The following is a 27287-nucleotide window of genomic DNA, read 5'->3' as shown; positions in this document are numbered from 1 at the left end:
TCAATGGAAAATAGAGAAGAATATCTTTGCACCACCTCCAAAAATGAGCCTGAAGCTTTGTTTTGGGACCAATGGGCTGCCTCCCAACGAGGGATAAACCATATGTAGACGGCCTAGAGCCCGGTGATTTGAGCAGTTTACTTGCTTTAGCATGACCATTTGGGACACTTAGGTCGAACAATGATGCCACAACACATCTCCTTTCTTGAAGTAAAGATCTTGTGCTTACAAGCATACTTTGCCAAGCTTGCTCGTTAAGGAAATTTGATTTTCTAAATCATCTTAGCAAAGATACCAAACGACCCTCTTTTCACTGTGGATTCAAGGGAATATGTGGACTAATCTAACCAAAATGTGGACCATATAAATACTTATGGTTTTGGTTGATGAATCGACAAACTGATCACATGTTTGCCCACACACATTGTTGCTAAACCTTATGGTCGTCTTTAAGGGTTTATCATCCTAATTATCCCATAAAGTCTAGAAAACTGGATAATGCCTAAGTGTTTATATCGAAGATGCTTAGATAAGTATTGCATTTCTTTTAGGTTTATAATTGGACATCAATTTCCCATGTTCACCCCAAAATAGCCTCGCAGAGTGATCATAAAGCGTAATTTAAATGATCGTCTGGACCTTGGTGAACGCACTAGGCTTTCTGTTTTTGTCTAAGGTTATGCAATCGCATACGCAGCAATGTGGTCCTCTTTGAGACCCGTTGCCACTCAACCTTTTCTACGTTACAGTTGGTTACTGGGTACGAACCTAACGCTTCGTATTTACACATTGGGGTGTGCATTCCATATGCCAAGTTACGCCGCCGTAATATACCAACATGGGTCCTTAGAGAAGGATGTGAATCTCTGTCGATTACAATTCTCTTTCACACTAGCTCTATTAGAGCCCTTGCAAGCGATCTCTTTACCACTCATTTACGGATTGTCACTTTGATGAGATAGTCTTCCCGCTGTTAGAGGGAGGTAAGAACATCAACATTCCTATAGAACGACGTAAATTTGCATGGACGTTGCCCACTATGTCTCATCTCAATCCTCGTACCACATAAGTGTGATAAGCAAGTGTAATGAATTTTAGCTTTCAGAATGTTGCTCCAAACACATTCCTCATATACCAGCTGCAAACATGCTTGCAAGGATAGACGTACTTAATGGACGTCGAGTCAACATCCCTGAAGAGTGTGTCGCCCCTGTTGAATGGTTCGGTACACTCGCGGATAGCCAATCAATATGTTCTTGGCCCAAAGCATGACCAATCATTCAGTTCATATGATTAACTTCCCTAGAAGAGGAAGATCACAAAATAAAATGAATCCATATTCGATCACTATCTCAAATCATTTCCATCTCATGAGATTAATTCGGATTACTCCTAAGACTTGAAGTTCTTGGTCCCGTATACTAGTTTGTATGAGATAATGGAATTGGAATGAGATTATCATTGGTGATGTTTTCACTTATATAGTAGCTACAAACATAAATGAAAGTGACGATATCGAACTGTGTTACGTTGATTAGTGATAACGTAAAACTGATTGGACAACCGAAATTACAATCCAAGTTAAATTCCTTACCAGAGTGTGCTTGGACTCATAGTTCCTACATTGCCCAAGGTAACCCTGTTGTGTTACAAGTGGGAAAGAAAGCGTAATAAGATGAATGAAATAGTGTGATATGATGCACGCCTTACGGTGCAAGGTTTCTCTCAAACGCCTTGTGATTGACTGCAGCATTATGACATATGGTTAGTGTTTCTTTATGGGGATATAGATACGGAGATTTACATTGAAGTTCTAGAAGAATTACATGGACTGGTTCAAATAGTTCCAAACCATGGAACACCCTCTCAACTCGTTTGAGGCTTTCGCATACAGATTGAAGCAATCCAGTGGATGTGGTATACCCATCTAAGTGATTATTTGATCAGTTAGGGATATGAATTATGCCATTGCATGTTAAACTATGAAGTCTTATTCCAAATGCTAGAGTTACAATTTATGTCATTGACATGAATGTCACTAAGACTCTGGAAGAGCTTGAGAAAATTACTTCGTACCTGAAGACAGAATTTGAGATAATGGATCTTGGGAAAACTTGTTTATGCTTTAGCTTAAAGTTCAAACGTTGTTCTGACAATATTTTGGTCAATTAATCGAACTACACCCTGAAGGTGTTACCTTTTAAGTATACCTATGATCTTCCATACGCTGTATGCAAATGAGAACCTTAAAGAGGTTATGGAATCCAAAGTTCCATATCTGAGTTCAACTTTGCACTTTGTTGTACTTAGCTCATTGCGTTAAATAGAACATCTCATTCATTTTTTATCTATTGGTAAAGATACAGCACCGCACCTACACGCAACCACTGAATTAGTATTAAAGACGTTTGTTCGCTACCCTGAAAGGTAATATGGACTTGGGCTAATCCCAATGCATCCTGAGTGAATCCGACCCTCCTGATCATCAAAATGATGATTGCTTTGTTTATTATGCTGACGCTGATTACTTATCAAACATGCACAAGGCACATCCCCAAATGTTTATGTCTTTACCATTAAAGATATCGCAATATCTTAGAGGTCCACATTACGAATTAGAGGAACTCCCAAACATTTGGCGATCTCAGATATGTCATTCTTCTGCTTTACTTCTTTCTCTGAACCATTTATCTTCATATCTTGTTCTCCGTTTCTTGTTCCCACCTAAACTTGCTCTGATTTTGCGGACATACCTCTCATTGATTAGATATTGCTTGTGCCTCCGTAGATGGTGGATCCTAAAAAACTAGCACTGGATTTTTGACCTGTCGATAGTAGGGTTTAAGATAGAGATTTATTTATATATGATGCTTATCTAGGTATCCAGTGCCCTATAAAGACCTCTCTATAGAAGCTTTCTCTCTTCTGTTACACATCATGTCCCTTTCGGCACACTAAGTAACTACAAAGGATTGAAGAGCTTAGTGTGAAATACTAAGGAAATTTCATTGCTGTGTCGAAGAGAAGAAGGATAGCTATACTGATTCGATATACTCCAAAGACACCCTCGGTACCACTGTTGAAGATCCCACTTAAATTCAATCTCAGTGAATTTCCATTTTTTTCATCCATTAAATAATATTGAAATACTTGAGAAGTCTGTTTTAAATTGGCAAGTTGCAAATATTTAGTTAACAAAATCTGATTATGAGTTATTAAATGGTAAAATGAATAAAACAAGCATTCTACTCAAATGCAGACACCATCATAGAGGAGCTCAAAGAGGTCAATGTAAGACCAAAAACTACGAGATCACCTTTTTCATTCTGGGTGACGGAGGGATCGTACCATTGAATCTTCTTCTTTTTCATGTTTTTCTCGGAGGTCTGGAGAAAGCTGCAATCATTAGGATTTTCCTAATCATCCCTTCCCCCCAAAAAAAAAAAAAATAAAGATGAAATTCTTTTTCTTTTCCCGCAAAGAGCAGGAGATTAGATCTAGCCGTAAAAAGAATGCTTGGCTAATAAATAACCCACTTCTTGGTCTTCGACCCCTTTAGCCATTACGAAGGCCCCTAATCAGTGCACCTCTCTCCAAAAGAGACGATTTGGTATCTGAATCAGTTGAAGGAAAATGAAGGGGCGGCTACTCTCCCAGCCCACGGGAGGCCTCTTCTTTTTGGTCTACATCAAGTGCATTGAATGCCCCACAATCAGGATAAAAAATGATAGGTTAAGGAGATATTTGGGATGAAACCTGAGCCTAGAAAGTTTTAACATAAGCTAGAAGGATTCACAAATCCTCCAGACGTAGAGTGCGCAGGGCCTTGATCCTAAACACATTACCTACAATAGAAGTAAACATGTTAGTAACAGAACATTCTTCAAAAAGGTCTAAGGGGTAAGCTACATAAGCAATAAATCGATTTTCTTCTCCAGCAACAGGCTCGATGTTGTAGCATCGACCTTTGTAACGATCAAGACTAGTAAGACCGTCAGTCCATACAATTGTCCATGTACCAGTACAAGATTCAGCAGTTTTGAAGGACATTTAAACATTTATTTTCAAACTTATAGTGGCAAAAAATAAAAATAAAAAAAAAGTAGTTCATTCTATTCAATGTCTCTATGGGGTAAAGAAAAAGAAGGACCCAAAATTATTTAAAAAATTTGCGTTTATTATATTTAATGATGAAAAACAATGAAAAAACCTTTTTTTTTAAGCACATATCGTATTAATAGTAATGAAAATGTAAGAAGCACAATGCAGCCTTTTATTAGTATTACTCGTTTTGGCACTAAAAGCAATTTGTCATATCCCCATGAGTCAGACAATACTATGTTATTTTTGATGCTTGTATTACATTTATTTACGTTGTTCGTTGGAGTCATAAGAATTCCTTTCTTCAATCAGGAAGGAATAGATTTGGATATATTATCCAAATTGTTAAGTTAATCCATAAATCTTTTACATCAAAATAAAAAATAAAATAAAAATTGGCGGATTGGTATGAATTTATCACAAGTGCAATTTTTTCAGTTAGTATAGCTTCTTTCGAAATCCTTATATCGTCTTTTTTATATAAGCCTATTTATTCATCTTTACAAAATTTGAAGTTATTTAATTCATTTGTTAACAGAGTTCCTAATAAAATTCAAATTTTGGGGGATAAAATAATATATGTAATATATGAATGGTCATATAATTGTGGTTACATAGATGATTTTTATGTACTATTCTTAACTAAAGGTATAAAAAGATTGATTGAACTAACTCATTTTTTTGATAGACGAGTAATTGATGGAATTACGAATGGAGTCGGTATTGCGAGTTTTTTTTGTAGGAGAGGGTATCAAATATGTAGGGGCGGTCGAATTTCTTCTTATCTTTTAGTGTATGTATCTTATGTATTCATTTTTTTATTAGTTTTTTCTTTTTTTGTAATATTTCTAACTTTGAATTTTCTTGTTCTTGATTCCCATCCAGATAATAAGTTTCATAAACGGGTCTTTTTTTACATCGTGTTTCTCTAAACTGGAATTGATCCTTTGTTTTTTCCTTTCCATTCGCTCAGATCTCTTTCGTTTCATCGATTTTGAACACACCCTCCTTTTCTTCCGAAAAAAGGGAAGGGGAAGGATCTTCTTTGGTGGATCCCTCTTGTTCCTATTTAGTCCCCTTCCTTTCGGAAGTTGTTTCTATTTCTACATCTGTTTCTTCTTCACTTTCCCACCTTTCTTCCGTTTCTGAGGTTTCTTTCAGTTTCTTAGTAACAATGGGAAACGGTATTCTGCCTACATAGTAGACACAAGTAATAAATAAGAGAATACTAAAGATTCAAGCCATAGAATTTCTCAATTCTAACACAAGGTACTTATTAAATCTAATAAGTACATTAGATCTAATAGAATTATTTTTCTATATCCAACCTAATACCAACCCAACCCATTTCATGAATAAAATGTGACAAATTAACTAACCAACAAAACTACTTGTTACAAATAACATCTTGTTGTTGCATCAAAACATATAAATGTTGACTAATATGACTAACATTGAACTTGGTAAAATAAAATGGTTGAATAATTAAAAAAAATGAGATTATTCAGGAATAACCATTGAATGCTAAGATTACACATTCAATTTCTGGTAGTAGATACATAATAAAAAAAAAGTGTTTGTGATTGTTCCAGAAGAAATGAAACAAAAGATACGGTAAAGCTAGGACAATTATTGTATGAGGTCTACCCAATGCTAGATGCAGAGCCACATAATAGATCGATATGAACATCATGAGCTATCCCGTAATAAAACCGTTGCTGATACTTTCTTCTTGATTCCTTTTTCTCCTTCTTCCATAACCTGAGCTCGGAGAATGAAGAGATAAGAGGGCCCTATGGAGAATGCGGTCAAAAATCCATAATATAGTCCAACCACAACGACTAAATTGATTATCTTCATACATAAGGATATTGGATTACCTAGTATAAAAGATTTTAAAATCATCACAAACCTACAATTTTTTCTTTTCTATTGCAATTTCTGGATTATTATATGATGATTTTTTAACTTTCCATATATATAGAAAGAGATAAACTATAAACGACATCTCTTATGTCAATGACACCAAATGGATATTAAATGAATGGAATTGGGATATGGATGGAATATTATGAAATAGAGCCGTGTTGAGCTTCCTTATGAAATAAGGCATGGAGCGGAGCCACTACGAAGAAGTTTTAAGGGTTACAAAGGAAACTTCGAGTTCATATTGGTCATGGGTTGAAAACAGGAATTGAACTCTATGAGATTTAATCTCTTGTTGTTCCTCAGTAGATTAGTGGTAGAACAATCAGCTGTTAACTAACTGGTCCTAGGTTCAAATCGTACCTTGGGAGATTTAATTCATTCTCAATTCTTTAATTCGGAATGAAAATGTTCGCTTTAATCGTTCATAGTAGATAACCCGTTCCCAGTGTCTTTGTTTCTATTGGATTCTATCTCATCGTATCACATTCTGTTATGCAATATTTCAGAATCACCGTCAATACCTCGGCGTAGGTCCGGGATAATCCTTTGTTCCATAGTCTGGGACTATTTACAAATATCCAATTAAGAATTCTCAGATGTACTAGCAAGTGCATCAAAGATGCAGTCATCGATTCGTTCGAGAGGCCACAATTACCACGAGCAAACATATTAATGACGAGGAACACATTTTTGCTATGTTACTAATACTTGTACTTGCTCTGCTATTCTGCCCCAGCTTGGCTGAGGAAGAATTACGGGGTGTAAAACAAAAAAAATATGCTAATTAGGGTCGGGCATACTATACTCAAATAACTCGCCATTAACGATAATAATAAATAAATAAAAAGAAAAAGTAAGGCCATTCCAACAAAAGACCCATGCCTAAATTTCGTAGCTTTGGGTCAGTTATCCCGATCATGATTTTTCTACCCCCAAAGGGAAAGGTTCTTCCCTTTTTGGTTGTTTATGGGCGAGGAGGGATTTAAACCACCAACACCGTGGTTCATAGCCATGTGCTCTAATCCTTTGAGCTACAAGCCCCACCCCTTCTCCATTGGATCTATTCCCATGAGTACCCAAAAAAAAAAGAACATTTCCTCTCCCCAGCCATTCCGGTTAGGAAGATGTGAAAGCGCCTCTCTTTCTATAAGAACGGTGTGTTTCGAGATGTGAAGTGGGAGAGAAGGGATTTCATAATTGGATTAGGGTTCTGAATAAAACGACCTTTTCATTTTCAATTTTTTTTCATATTGAAAAAGTAATAAGAATGAGAGATGTTAAGCTTTTTATCATTCTGGCGTTAAGCTATTTTTCCACAAGACCTCCCCTACAGTATCGTCACCACAGTAATGTTTAACCACTAAGTTTGGGATAGATTGGTGTGGTTCCTCAACGCCTGGAACACCAGAATATCAAACCATGAATGAAGAAAAACATGAGAGAAAAGCATATTGGCTAGTGATTGTGAGGCCCAAGTTCTTAACTGGAGGGGACACTAAAGGCCTCTGCTCTTCCATCCTTTGGATAGATAGAGGGGAAGGTAGAGTTTTTGGTTTGCCGCTCCACCCCCGCAAGGGTAAAAAACCCATCGATGTCTTAGCTGTGCTACCAGAGGCTCTTGGGAAATTGGAATAGGAGAGCATTCATCTTGGGGTGGGCTTACTACTTAGATGTTTTCAGCAGTTATCCGTTCTATACTTGGCTACCCAGCGTTTACCATAAGCACAATAACTGGTACACTAAAAGTGTGTCATTCACAGTCCTCTCGTACTAGGGAAAGGTCTTTGTAATGCTCTAACGCCCACACCGGATATGGACCGAATTATCTCACGATGTTTTGAAACCAACTCATGTACAGCTTTAATGGGCGAATAGCCCAACCCTTGGAACATACTACAACCCTAGGTAGCGAAGAGTCGAAATTGAGGTGCCAAACTTTCCCGTCGATGTGAGCTCTTAAGGAATATCAGCATGTTATCCCTAGAGTAACTTTTACCCTTTAAGCGACGACCTTTCCACTCTGCATAGTCGGATCACTAAGGCCGACTTTTGTCCCCGCTCGACGGATGGGTTTTGCAGTCAAGCTCCTCTCTACCTTTGCACTGAATGACCAACCTCCGTCCAGCCCAAGGAAACCTTTGCACACCTCTATTACCTTTTAGGAGGCCTACGCCTCATAAAAACTATCTACCTAAGACTGTCCCTTGGCCCGTAGGTCTAAACACAAAGTTAGAATTCTACCACTTCCAGACTAGTATCTCAATGATGGCTCGGGCCCTCCCAGAAGAGGGTCTTCTTCAACTTCCACCTAAGTTGCGCAGGAAAGGCCCAAAGCCAATCCCAAGGAATAATGAAGCTTCATAGGGTTTTTCTGTCTAGGTGCAGATAGTTCGCATATTCACAAACATGTCTATTTCATGGAGCCTCTCTCTGAAACAATGCCTAGATCGTTACGCCTTTCATGCGAGTCAAAACTTACCCAATAAGGAATTTCGTTACCTTAGTACCATTATAGTTATGGCTGCCGTTCACCAGGGCTTCGATCGTCGACTCCCTTATCATCAGGTCATCAACTTCCTTGACCTTTTGGCACCGAGCAGGTGTCAACCCCCATACATAGTCTTACAACTTTACAAAGACCTGTGTTTTTGGTAAACAGTCGCCCGAGCTTGGTCACTGCGACCCCTTTTGTGAGGAGGGCACACTTTCTCCCGAAGTTATGGGGTTATATTACACAATTCCTTAGAGAGAATTGTTTCACACTCCTAGGTATTCTCTACCTACCCACCTTTGTCGATTTTGGGTACAGGTACCCTTTTGTTGAAGGTCAATCGAGCTTTTCTTAGAAGAATAACATGGGTTACTTTAGCGTTGTGGCCCTTGGTACTCGAACATTGGCTCGAGGCATTTTCTCTACCCCTTCTTACCCTAAAAAATCAGGGGCACCCCGTGTCCTTGAACCAATAACCATCTTTCAGCTAACCTAGCTTTCTTCATCCCTTGGGACCAACAAAGGGTAGTACAGGAATATTTGCATGTTGTCCATCGACTATGCCTTTCAACCTGATCTTAGGCCCTGACTCATCCTCCGTGGACGAACCTTGTGGAGGAACCCTTAGGTTTTCGAGGCATTGGATTCTCACTAATGTTTGTGTTACTCAAGCCGACATTCTCGCTTCCGTTTCCTCCGTCGCCGTTCGCGTGGGTGCTTCCCTTTAGGCAAAACGCTCCCCTACTAATGCATTTTTACATTTCACAACTTCGACATATTGCTTAGCCCCGTTCATCTTCGACGCTCTTGCACTTGATTGGTGAACTATTACGCACTCTTTCAATGGTGGATGCTTCTAGGCAAACCTTACGTCCGTCTTTGCACCCCTACCTCATTTATCACTGAGCGGTCATTTAGGGGCCTTAGTTGGTGATCCGGGCTGTTTTCCTCTCGACGATAAAGCCTATCCCCTATCGTCTCACTGGCCAACCTTGACCACTGTTATTTTGAGGTCATATCTTGTATTCAGAGTTTGCCTCGATTTGGTATCGTTAGATGCCCAGTCAACTGTTACGTCTCAACGCATTCAGGGAGAACTAGCTAGCTCTAGGTTCGAGTGGCATTTCACCCTTAACCACAACTCATCCGTTGATTCTTCAACATAAGTCAGTTCAGACATCCACTTAGTTTCGCCCAAGCTTTATCTTGGTCATGGATAGATCACCTAGGTTCGGGTCCATAAGTAATGACAATTGGCCTATGAAGACTCGATTTTGCTACGACTTCGGTGGGTTCACTTAACCAAGCCACTGTTTATAAGTCACCAGCTCATTCTTCAACAGGCACACGGTTAGAGCCCTGAGCTCCTCCCACTACTTGACAGCTTACAATTTAATGTTCTATTTCACTCCCCAATGAGGGGTCTTTTCACCCTTCCCTCATGGTACTACTTGACTATCGATCATCCAGGAGTATTTAGCCTTGTAAGGTGGTCTCTGCTAGGGATTCCACGTGTCTCATGCTACTTCGATCAGAGCATAAGCTAGTGATGCTTTCGGCTACTGGACTCTCGCCATCTAGGGTGTGGCACTCCATAGCTTCGTCTAGCAGCACAACACTTGTATTACACTCCCACAACCCCGTTTTCACAGTTTATGCTGCTCCCATTTTACTCGCCACTACTACGAGAATTGCTTTTGCTTTATTTTCCTCTGGCTACTAAGATGTTTTAATTCACCAAGTGTGTCTTGCCTACCCATGGATTAAGCAGCAGTTCGAAAGGTTAACCTATTCAAGAATCTCCGGATCTATGCTTATTTTCAACTTCTTAAAGCATTTCGTCACTTACTATGCCTTTCCTCGTCTCTAGGTGCCTAGGTATCCACCATAAGCCTTTCCTCGTTTAAACCTCGCCCTTAACTTTATTTAAGGCTATGCCATTTAAGGTGCTACTAAATAGAAGGATCTTATCAATGTCTATGAATGATAAATCATAGCATAGATCGAACTGCCGAATCAGAAAAATTGGTCGCTATCATATAGCTTTGTATCGGCTAAATTCAAGAGTCGGAGATAAGCAGACTCGAACCGCTAACATCTACCATAGGGTAAACTATTGCCTTTCAAGCCTCCGACTGATCCTACCATAAAAGTTAATAATAGACAATAAACCCCCCCAACACAGCTTATAACTTTCATCGTATTGTGCTCTCCAAAGAGCAACTCTTCTTAAAATCTCAAAAGGAAAGGTGTTGAGTTGGAATCTCATTCTAAGGATTCTTGTGGTTCTAGATGATCTAGCTACAGGAGAACCAGGAATATAGGGCTTTCCCCATTTTCTACCCGACTCTTTAGTCTTAAGAATGCTGGTTTTAAGAATGAGTTATTGCCCTTTCTCTGACCCTTACTACCCAACCTGAAAGCAGACAGCTAATGCGATCCATTTATTGAACAAGGTTCTATGGTTGGTCCGCAACCTCTGGATGCCGAATGTGTCCTTAAGGTGATCTCGTAGTTCTTACGAGGTGGAGATGATGGGGTCGGTCCTCAGATTTTTCTTCCTTTTGCCACATTTCGCTCAAAGGGTTGAAGAGAGATAATGCATCAAGCTATTCGAAAGGGCCAACTTGATTATCTTCCCCAAGGATCCTAGATGAGGGAATCCTAGGAGAGCCACCAACTCCACCTACCATCCATGTACAATCCATACTAGATCTAACCAACTACCCATCCTACCTTATCTACGTTTTATACAGCCCATCTTTGTCTCATTAAAGTTTTTTAGTGGCATGTTTCGGTCCTCTTTCGCATTACTTAGAAAAAGTGAGCCACCAGTTCAGGTACAAGATACTATCATTACCACATGGACAATTAGACATTCTACCCATAATTGCAATGACCCAATTGCAAGAGCAGAGCTCTACCAACTGAGCTATATCCCTCCGAGCCAAGTGGAGCGTGCATGAAGGAGTCAAATTGTTCTTTTATTCTTTTCTTTGGAGTAACTGGGCCATCTTAGACTTGAACCAGAGACTTGACCCGTGAAGTAAATCATCGCACCTACGGTCCAACCAATTGGGAAAGAGTCAATAAATTACTTTTCAGGAGCGATTCATCATTCCCGAATGCAGCATACAACTCTCTGTTGTACTGCACTCTCTAAATCTGCTCATTCCTCCCTTCTTCCTTACCATGGCAAGTCTTTATGAAATAACTCTGATGAGAAGAAAAAAGAAGGTGTTAAGAGACCCTTCTGGCCTAACCCTAAACACTCTAAAATCCTTTTTCAAACCTGCTCCCATTTCGAGTCAAGAGATAAATAAATAGACACATCCCATTGCACTAATCGGGAGCGTTTATAGTGATTGAGGGGGTCAAAGACTAAAAAGTGCGTTATTTATTAGCCAAGCATTCTTCTTACGGCTAGATCTAACCTTCTGGTCTTTGTGGAAATGATAAAGAATTTCACGTTCTTCTTTTCGGGAAGGAAGGATTAGAAAAATCCTATTGATTGCAGCTTTCTCCAGACCTCTGGGAAAAGCATGAAAAAAGAGGCTCGAATGGTATGATCCCTCTGTCACCCCAAAATGAAAAGGGTGATCTCGTAGTTCTTGGTCTATGAAGATACATTGTTAGGTGCTCCGTTTTATTTTCCCATTGAGGCTGAACTTAAACATGTGCTTTCACAGCCCAGGCACAACAACGCAATTATTAAGGGTGTGCCCTACCACTGAGTTAGTAGCCCGCCGTGCAGGCCTCCTATTAAGGGCCTACTATGCCAAAATCGAGAGAAACCATATCCCTATCTTTCCTTTTTTACGTCCCCACGTTGTCACACGCGAGGGACATGGGGACTTAAAAAAAGGGGATTCTATCAACTTGTTCCAACCTAGGATAATAAGCTTATGAGCTTAGTCTTATTTCACTATCGAGAAACGAAAAAAGACTTTCATCTCCAAGTTTAACTCATACATAGCTTGCTTCTTTTTGGGTGTGAAGTGGTGTCAAATCAAAATACCCAACAAGCATTAGCTCTCCCTGAAAATGAGGTGATCCAGCCGCACTTTCCAGTACGGCTACCTTGTTGTGACTTCACTCCAGTCACTAGCTTTGCCTTCGGTATGCCCCCCTGCAATTAAGGTAACGACTTCAAGCATGGCCAGCTCCCTTAGTGTTACGACTGGTGTGTACAAGGCCCGAGAATGAATTCCTTGTTGTATGGCTGACCGACGATTACTAGTGATTTCGGCTTCATGTAGGCAAGTTGCAGCCTACAATCTAAATTGAGGACGGGTTTTTGGAGTTAGCTCACCCTCACGGGATCGCGACCATTTGTCCCGACCATTGTAGCACGTGTGTCACCTAGGGCATAAGGGGCATGATGACTTGACGTCATCCTCACCTTCCTCCGGATTATCACCAACAATCTGCATAGGGTTCCAAACTCAATAGTAGCAACTAAACACGAGGGTTGTGCTCGTTACAGGACTTAACCCAACACCTTACAGCACAAGCACAACCATGCACCACTTGTATCCGCGTTCCCGAGGATTTTTAATACTTGCTTGATTTTAAGTATCTGGGGGTTTTGTTCTCTAAAAGGCTGTAAATCCCCTTGCATATAGAATTAAATTAAAGGAAATATCATATTCTATTAGTTCTATTAGTGAAAAGGAACACATGAATCGTGATAGTCCTTCCATTACTAACGTAGTGTCTACTGACCAGGTCTTTAATTAGATTGGATAGCAGGAAGTAAATATAATTAAATTTATAGTTTCGAAAAGGCCAAAAGACGCTTTGTATACATATTCATGTATGTCTTTTAGTGCTCCGGCATTCAATCTAATTAATATTGATTGAACGTCTAATTGGTTTTTACTTAAAATATATTTCTAATAGATCTAATAAAGCACAAAAATAAATTTTTATTTTTTTCTTAACCCCCAATCAAGAACATAATAGGACGTCTTCCCATTGTTTCATAGAGACAATAGGGAGATGGTAAGGATTAGATCAAAATCAAATGTGAAAAGTGGTGTGGTAGAGAAGGAAAGAAATAGGGTATGTGATAGATAGTGACCTATCTTCCTTCTTTATTTTTATACTCTTTACTTAACTTAATGAAGAGCAACAAAATAAGGAATAGGTTTTTTTTTTTATTATTCTACATGTTAGTATCATTTCTTTGATACTTCCAAGGGGGTTTCCGCATATTTTGCTTGGGCTTAATCTTTTGTAATTATACTAGAAATCATATAAGAACTTGTTATAATTGAATTTATTGGATTATTTCATCAAAGGTGTTGGGCAAAATAACTTTTTGACCATGCACCAGTGATTTCCCTATTATTTATTAGTGAACAATAATTGAATAATTCTTTCATAGAGAATAGAGGACATACTTCACATGGATATAGTAAATCTCGCTTGGGCCGCTTTAATGGTAGTCTTTACGTTTTCCCTTTCACTAGTAGTATGGGGAAGGAGTGAACTCTAGAACTACTACTAATTGAGTTTAGGAACTAAATTGTATCACTTTTTTTTTATTGATCGTTCGGCAAAGTTTTTTTATATTTAAAATTCCACTATTTGAATTTAAATTTTATTTTTAAATTGAAATAAAAATGAAAAATATCTTCATTCGAAAATTCTCTTGGATTTTAGTTGAACTCTTCCAAGAGTCACCTCACTTCACTACATCACATGTGAGACATAGTTGAGATCTCTTGTTGAGCATATTCGAAGTACCTACAATGTTTTCAACCATCGTTAAGTCTCAATGACGATCCATGAAGATTATGCCACATGTATTAACCCAACCAAGACATGATACATCAACGAAATCAAAGCCAAGACATATTGCGTCTACATCAACAAAGCATTAGGAGATTGAAGTCATGCAAGCAAATCCCAGACAACCTTGCCCACCTCTATACGATGTCACTGCCGAAGTCAACCTTCCATAAGGTTATCCGTGGAATTGGTATTCCTAACTATTCATATGCAATGCTTGTAGTTCTCATTTGGAAGTTTTGTCAAACTCAGGGGGAGTATCCAGAAGTATACTCACTTGATCTTAATGTACTCTTTTTCCCTACGATTAGGAGGATTTTTTCCACTAGGTTTTTGCTACCTAACTAGGTTTTGACGAGGCATCCATCCTGAGCTGGTCATACCTTGAGAGCTCTTTTACTGGGTTTTTCTCCCACCTTTGGGTTTACCATAGCGAGGTTTTGTGAGTTTTACCTTTTATGCATTCTTTCATTGATTTGAGACTCACATTCGTGCATTGTGCTGATGACTTCATCAACTGTACTTACCTCATCAATGAAGACTTGATGCGTCATTTAGTTGAGTATTTACACACTTAAGGGGGAGTGTTGCAGTCTTATTAAATTATGAATGTGATCGTGTAAATCCTATCATATCTGAGACATCCTTGTGAGATTCTACCATGTCTCTTAGACTAGATATTATCCTATTAGAGTTGTAATCTTATTGGGGTAAGGAATTTACCTTCCCTACTACTATAAATAAAGGCACAATGAGATGATCTAACACACACCTCACAATTACACATCTCTCTCTTTCTCTCTACTGTGTCGCACCTCCTCTCTCTATGGCCTCCATAATTGTTTCAGTAAATTATGCCTACAATAATTATTAATTTTTATAAAAATATAACTCTTTTGAAAATACAGTCTACCAAATGTTCAAAAACTTTATTTAATAGCTAATTGTTTGTAAAGCACAGTAAAAACAGTTTTTTTTTTTTTAGGAACAGTAATTCCAAATTGCCCATAAACTGTAGTGGTAAGAGAAACTCTAGTTGATCCAATACTGGGCAATTTAGGTTCTATGTTCAATTCCCTCCGCTATCAATTGTATAGAAAAGATTTCTTCAAAGAAAAACAAAAAACAAAAATCAACCAATATTTTCTTTGATAGGATCAATAACGGCTACAAACAGGGGGCCCGTCTAAAAGTTATAATAATTGTAGCCATTTGATCAAATTTCAATGGTCCAGATCATTTGATCCTTAGCCTCAGATTTTTTGTGTCTAGAGGGAATCCGGTTTAGCATTCTAGTGATGATACATGGCAGATTTTGTTTATAATTTGACCGTTTATAGCAAATTATAGCTCGAAAACCAAAACATTCCAAGACAAGTTTGTCCGAATGCTAAAATTTGGAGCCAATAGAATTTCTTCAAATATCAAGATCAGCATGTATATTACAATTTAAGGTGCAGAAACCTGCTTAATGCTAAGGTGAGACTGTAACTACATATTCAAAGCGTAAACAATGTTCCAATGTTGAAACTTCCCACTTCCCAGTGAGGATTCTAAACCACAGGCAACCAAATCTACTGAGGTTCAAGATAAACGCAACTTAAACAACCCGGTTACAAGATACACCAACGCCTTAAAAGTCACTCTGTGTAGCAAATGATCGGAAAATATGGCTTTACGATTGGTGAAGCTGTTTTGTCCAGTCAAAAGCTGCCCAATCTTGATCGAAGCTCTTAACCGCTTGCTTTTGTGCCTCCACCGTCTCGTGTCTTCGGCGACGATACATGTCTTCCTCAGGCAATTGTAGCATGCCTCTAATGACATTCAGTCCAAGACTGCTGTTGAACTGCTGTTCGTCATCAATAACGTGGACAAACCCTTTATTCAATCCAAACTCCACATGGAAGTATGGAAAGTCCTTTGGAATCGACCCACGCAAGCCCTTCACACTTGTATCAATTAGTCTCTTTGCATTGTGCTGGCTCCACTCATCTTCAGCTTCATCAATTGCCTATGAGAAATTTTATGCATTTTTAGTTTAAATGAGTAGAAAAATTAAAATCGGACTAAATTCAACATCATAGATTAAAATGTATATAAACATTCAGTTCAGAATATTTTATACACGAAACAACTGAGAACCTAATAAAATCTATATGTATACATGTGTTTGAATAAAACTACACGCTGGGCATGCACTTGTATGTGTATTTATCTAGATCTACTACCACAGATATGCCTACATGAAATAACGTCACAGGTTCCCGGAAAAGGGAATAAATCATGAGGATTTTTCCATAAACAAGTGAAAATTTCAAAACAAGCAGCAGAAAATCAAAGCATTTAAAATGAAAATAAGAACAATCATTACCTTTTTGAAATATAGAGGAGCCTCTTTGGCAATTTCATGGGGCATAGGAATACACTCAACTATACAGTGGCGGCGTTGTTGAGCCAACCCCATCACAGTTTCAAGAAAAACTACTTCCTTCTCTTGCTTTGCAAACATCATAATAAGGCATTTCTTGAAATTTCGAATTTCTTGCCACACATCGTCGTCAACAGTTCTTGTGGAAGCCACATGCTGTTAAGAGTTATATGGATCAGAATCAAATTCATATTAACAAAACTGTTTGAAGTAATCGTAAAAGGGCAAACTAAATTTACATTCCCTAGTATTAAAATCGACTTGGATGTTGCACATTAACCTGAAAAGGGTTCCAATAATCACTTTTTTCATTTGGGTTGAAGGCGGTAGATTTTTCAACACCCTCACATTTGGAAAATGATAATTCCTTGTTAAAGAATGAACTTTCCCTTCTAAAGCTTTAAAGTAAAGAAGGAATGCTCGTGCTCATTATCAAATGACTACTGAAACAAACAACATAAGAGAAGCAACTAAATTAAGCGTACCTGCATTGGTAAAATACAACAGTGACCAGGCACAACAGGCTGCTGCTGTGGCAACATTAAATATGTGAAGTTTGCTATGGCCACAACAAGATGCGCCGGCCTCCTCGGATTTTCAAAACAAAAAAAACATCTCTCCTGCTGCGTTGCAAATCGAGTTGCAAAACTGTTGTTCTGAGTGACTTTCTGATCACTACCCTGCTTTTTCTTGGACTTCTTTCTTGGAGCATCATCATAGTCATATTCATCATCTGCCTGACCAGATATACTGTATTTTTTGTTCTGGGTAATCCTTTGAGCTAGATGCATATCAGCATCATCCTCCTTTTTCTTCTGACGAAGATTCATTTCCTGCATAACATGTCTAAATAAAAGGCAATCTGATTAGACCAAATTCTGACCGAAAAACAAATCACCGTGTACAGGAAATCAATCAACAAATGAACACTCCTCGACAGGAATTGCAAAACAAAACCTGTAAGAAATGGCCCATGTATGTTACAAATGCTACTTGGCACTACAGTTCTGTACTGCAATTTCATCATCCTTACAAACTTTTATCTCGTACTCGTTTAAAAAAATGGTAAAAGCACACAGGATAAGACAAGAACTGAATACTCAATTTCAACAACTGCAAAAAAAAAACCCAGAAGGGTTGGCCCATGTTTGCCAATAGAAATACTACTCTGCTCCACAGTTCCTTTTTATAACTTAAAGAATTAGTCCACAATTGTCTCTTATTTACAACAAAAAACATTAGACAATACACAAATAATAGGAAAAAAAATAAGATAATAAGAATATACAACATTACCTGCTTGTGCTCTGTTCATTTCCTGGTCTCACAGAATTATCTCCACTAGCCTGCTTTGCCTTTCTGTTTTCTACTTCTTGCTATTAACAAAAACAAAAATCAATTAATCACTGAAACAAAAGATCGTTATATTATTGTTATATTAACAAAAAGAAAAATCAATTAATAACAAGTTGTCAGCATCCTAAGGAATTACAAAACAAATGGGTAACATTGTTATAAATTAATAATCATAAGAAATATTTTAATAACCCAATAGAGAGAAACATAGGCATCTCTTTAGGAATAAATAAATGCATGCAAAAATGGCAGGACACAAGCCAAGCAAAGATGTAAAGATTTTGTGTGGTTGAAAAAAGAAACCAGCAAACAAAGGACAGCAAATTCCCTAACCAAGATAAGAACCAAAATTGCCCCAACTCTAGAAGAGTAATTTCCACTGCATCAGAAGTTAGAAATCAACTTCTATCCTAAGTTGCCCAATAAACTGGGTGGTTAATTTCAAATGTTGTCGACAAGACTACGGGCAATCCAATCTACTAGCATATAGGACATAAATCTTTGAGAGAGAGAAAGAGAGAGAGAGAGAGAGAGAGGATACTGTATGCTTCTTACCAGAAGTTCCTCGGCTTCTTCTAGCTTTCCTTTCATACGGAGTTGAAAAGCCTTAGCTGCCAACTGGTTCGCACTTAGTTCATGAAATGCAGCACTCACTTCACTTGGTTTGCTAGTGGCTTCACTTGGTTTGTTAGTGGCTGCTATATTTTCATGAGCATGACCACTAAAATCATCAGTCCTTTTACGAAGAACTTCAGACATGAAGCTTCCATCGTTTGAAAACTTATTTATGCTAGCTACTGAATCCGCTAAAAGACTAGAATCCTGAGTAGAAACGCCTCGCCTTATCCAGGAAAATTTATCTTGAACTTTAGGCTCCCTCATTTTAGGGAGTCCACAAGATACATCCTTCAGGTAGTGCCGACTAGTGTCCTAGAAATCAAATTCACGTAGTATGTAAGACACAAATATTAATTTTTAACTCATGTTAAAAACAATGCCAATAACAGTTGAATTTAAGCATTTTCAAAAAAATGAGAGCTCTCCCATATACCTTTTTATTATTCTTGTCACTTTGATTGCTGGAATCTGGTTGGCGTTCCTCACTCGGCCCTTTCTGTCTACTTCTTATGGCCTGTAGATGAGCACGAGATTGGGCAGCTTTATTAGATGCCACAGAGACCGTCAGTTGACCAAGAGAACCCCAACGCTCTCCGACAACCTGTATAAAAAACCAAGGATTAGAGCGCAAAGAAATATACCAAAAACCAAAAGCAAAACAAGGTAGTTTGTGAACTAGTGATGCTTGCTAAGACCTAGAAAGATGGGATTGGGAAATGGGGTTCAGGTAAATTAGCGGAAGCGAGTTCAATACCAATTTATTCCCCCGTTCTTTGCCTCTCACCAACATATTCCTTTCGCAGGAAAATATTCTCAGAATTTAATTCATCAACTCCTCATTCCAATCTGATTAACAAGGGGATTTAAACCTAAAGGATATAGGAAAGTAAACTTATTCTAGGAATCTAATCCAAACCAGAACAGGAAAATTACTATCAACTAAGAGAACCCTCTTTGTCAACCAAAGAGGGTAAAATTACTATTATACCCCCTTTAAGCTTGGTAAGGTTATGGGTTATTGAGTAATATCACTAGCATGCACTCTCCTATAGTTTCTCTCTCACACTCTTTCTGCAAGTAACTCTCACACACCAAATGCATCCCAGGTGCCCTTCCGCCTAGTCCATATAAAAGAAGGAAATCAACAGACTAAAACCCTAGATATTAAAATACTAAAACCCTAGAGATTATATGACTAAAACACCCTACATAGTTAGGGCACGCCCCACTTTGGTTCCATATCAGCATACCTCCTGGAGCCTTCGTCCTTCTCGAGTCGCCTGCTCTTTTGCACGCTTCAGAGCTTTTAGTTTCCAACTTGCACCTCCATCCCCAACAACTGAGGAAGACAAAAGTTGGTTTCCAGCAGCTTTAGGTTCATCTGTATCTTCTGGATAACCCGATCCGTCATCCTTTAAATATGGATTTAATTCCCTGGGATTGACCTTTATCTAAAACACAGGGAAGATAAAGAGTAGTCAGTAAACAAAATACTCTGTAAAAAGAAGCAAAAAACAATTTGTTATTTTCAGGAGGTTAAACTCTTTGCGCTTAACTACAGTAAGTTCCCTCGTGTCCATTTTAGTCTTTAAACTCTAAAATGTGGCAATTAACCTCCCAAACAAAAAATCGTCTGTTTAGTTTGGGGACAATAGTAATTGCTTATCTACACCAATAAGCCAATGGGTTAAATCTATAATTTTTCATGTGCCATCTCTGACCACACCAAACAAAACAAACATGAACTTATTTGCCACATAATATAAACTTTATGGACTAGTTTGTAACTCCAACTTAGTAGAACTAGAAGGGTAAATTCTCGCTTTACAAGATGGAAATATACCTCTTCAGTCAGAGTTTCCTTTGGCTGCTCCTCAACATTCACTGTAGGGGTTCTATCTGTTTTTCCTTCAGGTCTAAGCATCCACTCTAAGCCAAATTCCTTCCTTGCAATCTCCCCATCTTTCAAACGATTGGGTTCTCTATCTCCATCCATATCGACGAAAGGAATGTGAATATGTTAAGATCGTATGATTAGATAAAAATATCTTTTATAAGAATAGCATAGAATACCTACCAGTAAATTCTTCATCCCCCGTGCCTCCTAGACTCCTTCGCTTACTCTTTTTCTTTCTGTCTTTTTTACTTCCGTTTTTGCACCTTTCTTTTCTATCAGAACTATCACTGTCTTTACCATCAGAAGCAGAAGAATAATGATCTTCTGATACATATTCTTTCCTTCCCCTCCTTAATCTCCTTTTTGGCCCATAACTGGCCTCATCCTCTGAATCATCCACAGTACTTCTCTTACCTTTTTTCCTACTCTGACTCCTCCTTCTATCTCGGTCGGAACTTCCCTCACTTTCAACGCCTGACGAATATGATGATGATGATGAATACTCGTCTGATGAATACCACTTTTTTTTAGACCCCTTCTTTATCCTATCAAGCTCTTCCCCATCCGAACTACTAGAGTGAGAGCGCTTCTTTTCCTTCCTGCACTTATTCTCCTTATTACCCGACCTCTTCTTCTGTTTTTGTTTTTCTTTCCCAGGAGCACTCAGATTCTCACCCTGTTAACAATAACAGAATACATTAAACTACTCTCGAAAACAACAAATTAAACAACAGAATGAACAAAGGATGCGATTTACCTTATCAATCTGGTCTCGGGGTATGATCCTCACTCCAGCAAGCATTGTTTGTACTAACTGCCAACAATACGGCCAAGGTACGTACAATCAAACAATTAGCGTCCTGCGGGCAACCACAAACAGAATAGCAAGATCTGTTACCCACCAAAGACGAAAATAAATAATGTCACCCTATAAATAATTTTTGGGGGATAAACTTGAAAATTTTGATTTAGCCTTTCATCCTTCATTTCTTTTTGTAATTAACACTTAATTTACTCTGAATTTGGATAATGAGCTTCTTTTCCCTCCAAATTAATCTCCAGTTTAAGTTAATAGTGTACATGGAATCAAATCTGAAATATTTTTCTGCAACGAATCTAGAATATTTGCAGGTTCATATGTAATAATTCTTGATGGTTCACTAGGCAAAAGAAAAATGATTATTGGTTCACGTGGTGGGATTTTAATCAGAAAATAATACGCTCCGATTACTCAGTAAGCAAAGCTCTAATGATATTCAACCCTTCTTAAGAAAAACCAATCTTGAAAAACAGAAGTCCTAAAACATCACAACACACCACTAAACTTCGTGACGTAGGAACCCTGGTGCAATATAAAGTTGCTAATCATGGTTCGAGTTAAATTGGAAAGATTTCATCAAGGAATTGCAAAGAAGTTACAAGCCCGTAGTACTGGACCCTTCAAAATTTCGCAAAGTGTTGGTTCCAACGCATGTGCTAGAATACCCTCCATGAATGGGGTTCAGTTTAACTTTTAACGTTGAAGATCTGATTCCATATAGAGGTTCTAAATTGATGAGGACATCATTGACAACCCCTTCAGCGTTTAGCTTTCTGTTTCCCATTTGGCTATTTTCAAGTAGGATTACAGTCTAGTTTTTTGTTTTATTTGATTTAGAAATGTTTTCCAAATCCCAATAGGAACGGGCTGTCTATTCCAATTATTAGTTCAGCTGGGAATACTTTTACTAGAGTTGGGAATTTTTTACTGATTGTTTTTGTATTGGTTCCCCTATAAAGATCCATTGTAATTCTTCAAGGAACTATTAGTTTATGAATAAGAATCGAGTGTTATCTTCCTGCGAAAAAATGAAATGAAATAAAAAAGAGCAAACTTCCGATTTTCCCCCATAAACCTTCACCTAATTTTCGATTTACCCCTAAACTTTTGAATTGAAAAATCAAGGACTTAAAACTAATTTTTTTTGGCCAATTTCCCCTACTTAGTTTTCCACATATTTCTTCCAAAAAATTAAAGTTAATTCTTATCACCATATGACTCTCTTTTGAGAACAAAAATGTCAATTCGCTAGACTTTTGGACACAAAAACTATAAAATCACACAGATTAGCACAGGTCAACATTTTAGAAATCTAAGATTTTCAATTATTTTAAAGAACAAAGCGATCAAACTTCCCTCGCCTCACATGTTGTGCACACGTTTTCATTTAACAGAAATTTGGATGGAATGAACGAAGAACTAACATCAGGTAAATCGGCCAAAAGAATTAGCATAGTAGTTGATTTTCCAATTTAAAAGGTTGGAGGTAAGTCGAAAGTTGAGGGAAAATCGACAGTTTACTCATAAAAAAATAACAAGAATTAAAATTTCAAACCCTAGATGAACGTAAACCTTGCTCTGGTACCAATTTGATGTAGGATAGGGTCGGGCAGCGTAATTTAGAATGGTTTAGGGGAAGCGAAAACACTGAAAATATAAACTAAAAAATAATATAAGATAACTGGAATCGCACATATTCTTGGCCCTTCACCAATATAATTCCATCAGAAAATCAGAAAAGTAAAATTACCAGCAGTGGCTTGATCCGTGGTTTGTACGACGGTGTTCCTCCGTCTTAACGGCGCGGAGGTTGCTTTCGTAATTCGCAGCAGAAATCACCGACGAAAGAGTTCGAGGTCGTTCTGAAGAACCTTAAAGAGAAAAGCAGGAGAAAATAAAAAGGAGCAATCTATCAGTCCAAGTAAACGTGGATTTGGGTTTGGATTTTAACCAGGATGACAGGTGCGCAGCGCGCTCCAGAGAGAACCAAAATTTAACGGGAAAAATGGAAAACACGAGTATCCGCTATTTAGTATTTACACCCCCACCAAATTAAAATCCTTTTATTTTTGTCAATGAAAGTCCCATTTACCCCCTCCAAATTGGGGGATATATATTGCGCTATAAATTTGAAGATTTGAAGTTGAAGGGGAAATTTTATAGGACGGCAATGAACCTATTAATATTTTAAGGCACAGAATATTGAGCGGTCAAGCATCAACACATACATGATGAGTGTAGCGGGGATGGAAATGCTTCGTTGGATGTGTGGCACATGAGAAAGGACATGATTAACATGAGGATATCCAAGGTAAAGTAGGAGTAGCTAAAATTGAAGATAAGATCAGAGAAAATGGCTAATGTGGTTTGGACATGTGAAACAAAGATCTATAGACGTTTTGGTTGGAAGATGTGGTTATGAGACAGAGGCTCAAGGACAAAGGGGTAGCAAAAGACCTAGGAAGACTTGGAAAGGACTCTAAGATAAGATTTGGAGTACACATCTAACAAAAGACTATGCACAAAACCGAGCACAGTGGCGTTCTAAGATTCAAATAGCCGACCTCATTTAATGAGATAAGGTTTTGATGTTGATGTTGGTTTGTTGTAAAAATTGCGTTACAACGGATTTGAACCTAGTACTTTTGCAGGGTGCACAATGTGATGCAGCTCTTGAATCACTTCCTACTTTCCTTAGAGAGGAATTGTTAGGTATGCAGGCAAATCCCATGAAGCACATGAAAGAATTGTAGTATTATTCAATTCAACCCTCTAAATTTTCTAGATTTTGGTGAGTGCAGTTGAAATGGGTTTGAAACTTTGAAGCATAACAAAGAAAACTGGCCTAAAAACCCGAACCAGACCGGATGAACCAATTTGTGGTTCAGCCATGTTTCCGAAACTTAGAACAGTTATGAACCAAAATGATCTTGATAGAAGTTGCAAAAGTGTGTATTCCTCTGAAGATCTCAATAATAGTAAAAAGGAAATCTACAATACATACAAACTAGATATGAAGAAACAAACTTAAAGGATGATCATGGAAACCTGTATTGGCATAAGCATATGCTGAAATTCAGAACCGACAAGTGATACACTACTTGTGCGTTCCCCTCTTTCGACCTTAACCTCGAGATCTAGTCGTCGGAACATCCTTGGAGGTAGCTGGAAGATCTTTGAAAGGTTCTTCCTCACTGTTCTCATCACCACTGACATAAGGTTCAGTTTGGTCTGAACTCACTTCCTCTTCTTCTGGTAGTTTTCCAGCAACCTCTTGTTTTGAAAGCTTATCTCAAATCTCTCTTAGTTTAGATTTCTTTGAATTCAATACGCCGAGGAACTAGAAGACGTTAAATAAATGTCAATCAATACGTTCAGGAAAAGAACTGCAAAAGGATATTTTTCAACTAAATGATCAAGTCAACCAAATTCCAAATACTCAAGGCATCAAAAAGTGATCAGAAGATCAAACTATGATTCTGAAACGCATTTGGAATGGTCATGCTAATTAGTTCAAAACTAAGGAACATCTGAGAAACTACGACATCGAATACAAGACTCTCAACCACTGCAGGGAAATTTTCATATGAAAATCCAACTCTCACAAGGGTATATCATCTGCTGAACACTGTATTATATGACAGGTGAAGTTTGAAGCTCCATTTACAAAATAAAGAAACGTTTTGAGCACGCAAAGAGAATATCGGTGAATAAATCATAGAGGTATGGTATGGTGCACCTTTGCATAAATAGCGGATTCAAATTCTATCTTCTCATTGGTAATCTTCTCACTCTGTGCTAGACACTTCTCAGCTTCCACTTTCAACCTCTCAAATGATTGAGTTTTTCTCACAACTTCCTCCTATACATACATATACTAGCATGAATGAGACCAGGAAACACATTATACTTACGCTCATATGCATTTGTATGTACAAACAGAAGAAAATTCAATTAGCAGCTTCTCAAGAGTTAGCAAAACAAGGAATCGGTATGTTAGATTTCCATTATCGACATGAGACATGACCAATCAGCAACAGCAATTTAGAAGTCTAAAAGACTCCGTGTAATGCAACACCGTCTTATCCCATAAACCTAATGTTATCACGATCATGCATCAGTAACATCAAACGGACACAAAATCATGATCTTTTACAAAACAAGGTTCATGACTAAAGTTTAAAGCATAGCAGGTGCGATCACCCATCTGGGTTTCTTCAGAAACACAAAATACTTCAAGAATCTAAATCACAATTAAACTTCTAACAAATTTCAACAATTCCAATAGGGGGTCAAAATTAGGTGGATTTTAACCTGGTTTTATGTTCTTATGTATCTGGCAGCAATCACAAAATATATAGCCGTAGTGAACATCGCACATCCTTTTTTCTCCTCTGCACACCGTGTTTGTTTCGGTCCCTTAACTCTCGTGATTTATTCAATTCAAATGAGAGAAATAAACAGGAGTGCACGGGAAGAAAAGAGCGGAAATCACTTCCTAAGCATATAACACACTGCAACAACAACAAAGCCTTATGTCACTAGGGGAGTCGGCTATGTATCAAATATAAGATAAAATAAGAAAAAAGCAAGAAATTTACACTTAGCCCAACATTTGCATCCATGAGAAAATCCAACACTGCTGCCGTCGTTTGCTTACTGTTTGGCGACGGCTGACACTTGCATCGCCATTAGAGCTTCGTCCCTTCCTTCTCAAATGTCCACGAAAGCTGCATAAACAATCAAACACAATCTAATCTCAACTTTAATTACAAATAACACTCTAATACTTCCCCAAGAAATTAAATGAACGAAAAGCTCTAATATTTAATCACTCTTTTGCAGCCGTCGCCTGCGTCGGCGAAGCTGTAGACAGAGTCCGGGTGTTGAAGCCCTAAGTATGCTCGGCCAGCGCCATGAACTCGGAGACCGGTTAGTCCCACTGAGCGGCGCCGTCGCTGACCTGGTCGTCGGAGGCGGAGCAGATCCATGCATTAAGCCATCGGTGATGGAGAGGTCGAAGCCGGAGGCGAACCAGTGCCCTTGACGAAGATGGGTTGCTGGGATTCTTGGAGCTCGAGCTGTGTTTGGGGGTCGGGGCCTCCATTGTTGTGGGCGCGGGGGGTTGGGTCTTCGACTCTTCCCGCCTCTTTAGATCACTCTGTATTTACTATTTAACCGATTAAAGTCAGCAGCTTTTTCTTTTAAATAAAGGTTTTTAAGCTAAAATGGTATCTGATATTTATATAATTCTTCATTTTGATCTTTAAAATTTGAAATCAATATAAATGGTTCTTGAGATTATCCATTATCAATCATTTTGGTCCTTTCGTGAATAATTATGTTAAATAAATATTAAAATAACAAAACTACCCTTAATTTAATAAACAATAGGTCAAAATGATTTGACAAATATTGAGGTATTTTTGTCATTTTATCCTTATTTAATGGATTTTTTCACATAATAACTAAAATGATTAATAGTAGACAAACTCAGAGACCAATTCTATTAATTTCAAATCTCAGGAATCAAAATAAGGAGTTATGTAAATCTTAGGAACCATTTTGGATAAAAAACCTTAAATAAATAATCAAACTTTTTTTTTTTTAACGATAGATTTGTTAGATTAGGGAGTCGGCGAGGTTTGATCTCATGTCGTGGTGCAAGTAGGGATGGGCAAATACCCATTGGTTATGGGTAACCGCGGTTACCTGCCCATTTAAATTAAACGGTTACAGTTATGGGTAAACGTTTAGATAAATAAACGGTTATGGGTATTAACCAAGGTTATAAATGGGTAATATATATATATATATATATATATATATATAAAAAATTAACACATACCAT

At 38.0% G+C, this 27287-nt stretch overlaps 1 protein-coding gene across 1 annotated transcript; it reads right to left on the bottom strand.

The window, feature by feature from the left end:
- Nucleotides 1-15720: 15720 nt before the first annotated feature.
- Nucleotides 15721-23492, bottom strand: LOC137732333 (uncharacterized). The gene is made up of 11 exons (XM_068471643.1): nt 23187-23492; nt 21374-21476; nt 20799-21292; nt 20563-20713; nt 19970-20170; nt 19153-19320; nt 18657-19031; nt 18042-18121; nt 17231-17591; nt 16689-16901; nt 15721-16328 (listed from the first exon to the last, which is right to left on the bottom strand). Exons 2-11 carry the CDS (start codon nt 21416-21418, stop codon nt 15993-15995), a joined length of 2424 nt encoding a protein of 807 aa, XP_068327744.1. The 5' UTR covers nt 21419-21476; nt 23187-23492; the 3' UTR covers nt 15721-15992.
- Nucleotides 23493-27287: the final 3795 nt, after the last annotated feature.

The sequence above is a fragment of the Pyrus communis genome, chromosome 4, assembly GCF_963583255.1.
Source record: "Pyrus communis chromosome 4, drPyrComm1.1, whole genome shotgun sequence".
In the NCBI taxonomy this organism is placed as follows: domain Eukaryota; kingdom Viridiplantae; phylum Streptophyta; class Magnoliopsida; order Rosales; family Rosaceae; genus Pyrus; species Pyrus communis.
This window is presented reverse-complemented; position numbering and strand designations above follow the sequence as displayed.

Coding starts and splice junctions, on each gene's coding strand:
- LOC137732333 (XM_068471643.1), bottom strand. CDS start 21,418: ATGCTTGCTGGAGTGAGGATCATACCCCGAGACCAGATTGATAAG. Junction 20,714..20,798: donor ACGGGGGATGAAGAATTTAC/TGGTAGGTATTC, acceptor TTTCGTCGATAT/GGATGGAGATAGAGAACCCA. Junction 17,592..18,041: donor AATGAACAGAGCACAAGCAG/GTAATGTTGTAT, acceptor CCTTTTATTTAG/ACATGTTATGCAGGAAATGA.